The sequence below is a fragment of the Notothenia coriiceps genome, unplaced genomic scaffold (assembly GCF_000735185.1).
Source record: "Notothenia coriiceps isolate Sejong01 unplaced genomic scaffold, NC01 NC01_scaffold00000339, whole genome shotgun sequence".
NCBI lineage: Eukaryota > Metazoa > Chordata > Actinopteri > Perciformes > Nototheniidae > Notothenia > Notothenia coriiceps.
Window position 1 is genome coordinate 23,595,497 of NW_011333040.1, and position 4,536 is coordinate 23,600,032.

A 4,536-nucleotide genomic window follows, 5' to 3' on the forward strand; every position below is an offset into this window, starting at 1 on the left:
GTTTACTTTGTTTCTCTTTTAATTGTATTAATATGTCCTTGGGAATGCATCTGTTCCCTCTCCCATCCCCATTTGTTGCATAACAAATGGGGATGGGAGAGGGAACAGATGCATTCCCAAGGACATATTAATACAATTAAAAGAGAAACAAAGTAAACAAAAAGTTGGAATATTAGGTGCANCGCCCACAAACACAACAAAGATTAAATTGATTTCCATCACCGACACCTTTTCCAAACTGTCCTGCAGGACGCACCCTGAGAAACAAGGACTTCTACAATGTCAGCGGCTCTGTGTACTGTAAAGAGGATTACATGGTAAGAGTTGAGGTCAAGGCGTGTTTTGTCATCCCACACACACACACACACAAACACACACACACACACACACACACACACACACACACACACACACACACACACACACACACACACACACACACACACACACACACACACATTCCCATATTCCGAGTCAGAGGATTGATTTTTCTCGCTAATCTCTTTGTTGTAATTACAGTTTTCGGGATTCCAGGCTAATGCGGAGAAGTGCAGTGTGTGTGGCCATCTCATTCTGGAACAGGTGAGCTGTGTGTGTGTGTGTGTGTGTGTGTGTGTGTGTGTGTGTGTGTGTGTGTGTGTGTGTGTGTGTGTGTGTGTGTGTGTGTGTGTGTGTGTGTGTGTGTGTGTGTAAACATGCTACACGAAGAAGACTTAAGCTAGATTTAAAGAAAAGGTGCCCTGCCCTGTGAAACTTTTAGACACTTGCGTCCCATGTTACCCAGAATGCCTTTCCCCCCCCTGGAGGATTGAGAAATTCAGTGACATCTTTTTGTTGGCCCCTCTTCGGGTTCCCACGGATGATCTTCAGAGGAATGTTTGCCTTGGGTTTTTGGATAAACACAAAAATATGGCTCTGTAGTGATTATCTTTAAAGTTTTTACCATATTTGAACCGCTAAGACCCATAATATAAATAGAAAGCTTGCAGAGAGAGCGTGTGATCCAGCCATCGTTTTCTGCATCATTTGAACCACATTTGAGTTTTATTACTGCAAACATTTGAGGCCTAAAACGAGCTGGTGCAAAACTCATAGCTCAAATGTAAATATATGAGGAAAATAATACTTTCACATACCACATTGACTATTTTCTGGTCTGATACAAAACTAAAAAGGCGTGTGGCGCAGTGGATAGCGCGTCTGGGGATCAGATGGTCACAGGTTCAAACCCCACTGAGTCAGCATGTCGTTGTGTCCCTGAGACACTTCACCCCAAATTGCTCCTGTGGGGATTTCCCACAGTATTGAGTATGTAAGTCGCTTTGGATAAAAGCGTCTAACAAGTAATGTAATGTAAAAAGGAAAGGAGTTTTATCAATTAAAATACAGAAAGGCTAATTTATCCAAAATGTCGGAAATGTAGGGTATACATTCGAAGACAAGCTACAGGCTCGAAAGCTAAATGGGAATGGTCAGAAAATGTCAAAAGACAACAATTAACTTTATTCTTTTAGCATGTATCGACTGCAGCAATCGGACATTCTGAGTCTGATCAATTGGACGATGAACTAAGAACAAACTTGAGTTGAAAACAAACACATCGATAAACTAAATCAGACACACATAGCATGGAGTGTCAGCCAGTTAGATTTGGAGTAACACATTTGAATAATACTCTTCATCTGGATTCTCCTGCTCAGATCCTGCAGGCTCTGGGGAACTCGTACCACCCCGGCTGTTTCCGCTGTGTGGTGTGCTCCAAGGCTCTGGATGGGGTCCCCTTCACTGTGGACCACAACAGCAACATCTACTGCGTGGCAGACTACAACAAGTGAGACATTTACTTTTACACTTTTATTAAAGGGACCCTATTATGCTCTCTACTGAGACATGTCTCCATGCTTTCATGTTCAAAAAGTTCTTTATTTTTCTCATACTGCCGCTGCTGCAGCACCTCTTTTCACCCTCTGTCTGAAACCAGAGCCCAGTCTGCTCTGATTGGTTAGCTGGCCGGATCTGTTGTGATTGTATCCGCTTAGAGGTGTCCCGCCCTTTAGCCTATCACGTACAATGTGTGCTAGCCAATAGAAGCGAGAGTATTAAGTGGTGATGTTCTGGAAGTAAACAAAGGAGTCCAATGGAGGCGTTTCGGACCATTGACATGCACACAAACCTATATATATAACACACTATAGGGAAGAGAACATTCCAAATAGACCTCTTTAATATGTAACAAAGATGTTATTGTGCTGCTGGTGTCCTCACTAAATAAACTTTCTCCTGTCGTTTCTGCAGGACTTTTGCCCCGAAGTGCGCGGCCTGTTTACAACCCATCTTACCGACTGAGGTAAATACAAGTGTTTCTGTGTTTAACTTGCAAGTGTTGGCTGGAGGCGTTTTCTTATTACTTGTCTTTGTACTTAACCGTAAACATTGTGTGCGAGTCGGTTGGTGTTTGTCAACTTCAAACGTTTTCTAAGCAAACTTTTACACGCTATGAAAAGATAGGAACTAGTTTCAGGCAACCACACTAGAGTGTTTCACAATCTAGCACTTCTTTGTTAAATGACTGCATATTGAAAGGGTTGTTTTGTGTCTCAGGGCAGTGAAGAGATCCTCAGGGTCGTGTCTATGAACAAGGATTATCACTTTGAGTGCTACCACTGCGAGGTAAGTGATCTTTGTTGCACATTTTGTCCCCGTTTCCATCCTGACTTGTGTTATGAAATGCCTTGATGTCTGACCTCACTTCCTGTGTGCATTCCTGTCCTTATCTGCGTCTTTCCCCCCCCCCCAGGAGTGTGGTAAGCAGCTCTCTGATAAGCCCGGCTCGCAGTGCTTCCCTCTGGACTCTCATCTCCTCTGCCACTCCTGTCACATGACCAGAGCGTGCGACACACACAACATTCCCCCTCACAACACACACTGATCTGTGCAGCTGTGTACGTCTCGAACAAGCTGGTCTTAACATGCTGTCATTCTGTAATGTGCTTTTTGATCAGTAACGCATCTTTTCCTGAAGATCAAACTGCTGATGTCCAGACATTTCCACTGATTCATTTTATGGATCAGACCTTTGCGTCACATGTACTTCCTGCTGTACTATTACTGTACCATAGTTATAAGGGAACGGGGGGAAAAAAAACTACTGCTTTTTTTTGTTTTGACCCCAATGTGGCTACTGTTTGCTGTAGAAGAACAAGGGATTTTGCTAAACTGTTTTGTACATATATTATCGCTAGCAAACATTTTGCACTTAAATTTGACTTTACTGTAAGATTTGTTACGTGATTCTGTACAATTTGGGGAAAAACATTACTGTAATTTCTGTATGTTGTAATAAATATTTTCATTTGTGTTCAGGTAATGGTCTACGTGCTCGTATTGGGTCACACATTCATTTTATTACAACAAACATTTCTCTCTGTCAATAAATGAGTCAAGCAAAAACATCCACACACAGGCTGAAAACCAATTTAAATTTATTATGTTTTTAATTCTCAGTACATTCAGTACTTGCAAGGAAGGGGGAAAAAAGCAACAAAATCTTACCATTCAAAACTAAAAACATAAAATTAAAAATATTAAAATTGTAACCATTACTCTATTAGAAGGAAAACTATGTGTACCTCCTCTTTAAATATATTTATGATTGAATGGTCAGAGGAGGGATTTTCTGACGTCAGTGCAGGGAATCAGCTTCCTGTAATTATTACAGAATAAACCTCTTAACTATTTCATACTCTTCTCTCCTCGGCTGCATAAACATCCATTAAAGACAAACTGGGGCACGTCCTCCAGAACACCACAACAAATAACATCTCTTCCTATCGCACGCGTTGCTAGGTTACAGTGTTGAGACTTCAGTCGCATCTTCGTGGGAGATGAAGGTTATTACTCGCACAAACATCACCTGCGGTAACACACAACAACCGTCCCAAGGCTGAACAAAAATTAACATGATGTCTAAAACAATAACAAAACAAATCCTAGTCGTAAACTTAAAAAAAATAAAGGAGAACATCTCAGTGCTTAAGAGTAGAACTGATCCTAGAAAATATCTGAAGGTCGGGGATCTATTTTGGACTTGTTTTATTACAGGGCTCTGAGGAGGAAGGAACTGAGCGCCCGCAGACCTAAAATAAAGAGACGGGCTCCCAAACCTCAGTGGGACAAAACGCTGAGGCGAGCCAAAGAAATAAAAGAAACCCGTTCTCTATGATTTCTTCTTCAACAGCCGTTCAAACAGGAGAGGAGGAACGCTGCTCTCTACCGACTGTCGCTTCTGGAAGACCGAGAGAACAGAATAAGAGCTAACCGTCCATCTAAAAAAAATTCTGTGGCGCCCCCTGTGCACGTCTGTCCTTCCCCAAGTGAGCCTCTAAGTCAAGACAATAAAAAGCACACGCCTGAGCACGACGACGAGCGATGGCGCGGGGCCCCCCCGGCTCCCCCCGAAATAAGCAGGTGAAGATGTGGTGGCAACAGAAGGTCGTGTGAAGACGGTAAAGTGGGAGGGAGGGAGGGGGGGGGGGT

The 4,536-nt window shown here is 42.6% G+C and overlaps 1 protein-coding gene across 1 annotated transcript; it reads left to right on the forward strand.

The window, feature by feature from the left end:
• The first annotated feature begins 245 nt into the window (after positions 1-245).
• On the forward strand, positions 246-4,011 carry LOC104949288 (LIM domain-containing protein ajuba). Its single transcript, XM_010775625.1, has 6 exons — positions 246-317; positions 520-582; positions 1,701-1,831; positions 2,296-2,347; positions 2,602-2,670; positions 2,798-4,011. Exons 1-6 carry the CDS (start codon positions 315-317, stop codon positions 2,927-2,929), a joined length of 450 nt encoding a protein of 149 aa, XP_010773927.1. The 5' UTR covers positions 246-314; the 3' UTR covers positions 2,930-4,011.
• The last annotated feature ends 525 nt before the right edge of the window (positions 4,012-4,536 follow it).

What these genes read in the sequence shown, in the direction of transcription:
- LOC104949288 (XM_010775625.1), top strand. An exon ending in GCCATCTCATTCTGGAACAG is followed by an intron (nt 583 to 1,700) that starts GTGAGCTGTGTG and finishes TCTCCTGCTCAG; the next exon opens with ATCCTGCAGGCTCTGGGGAA. An exon ending in TTGAGTGCTACCACTGCGAG is followed by an intron (nt 2,671 to 2,797) that starts GTAAGTGATCTT and finishes CCCCCCCCCCAG; the next exon opens with GAGTGTGGTAAGCAGCTCTC.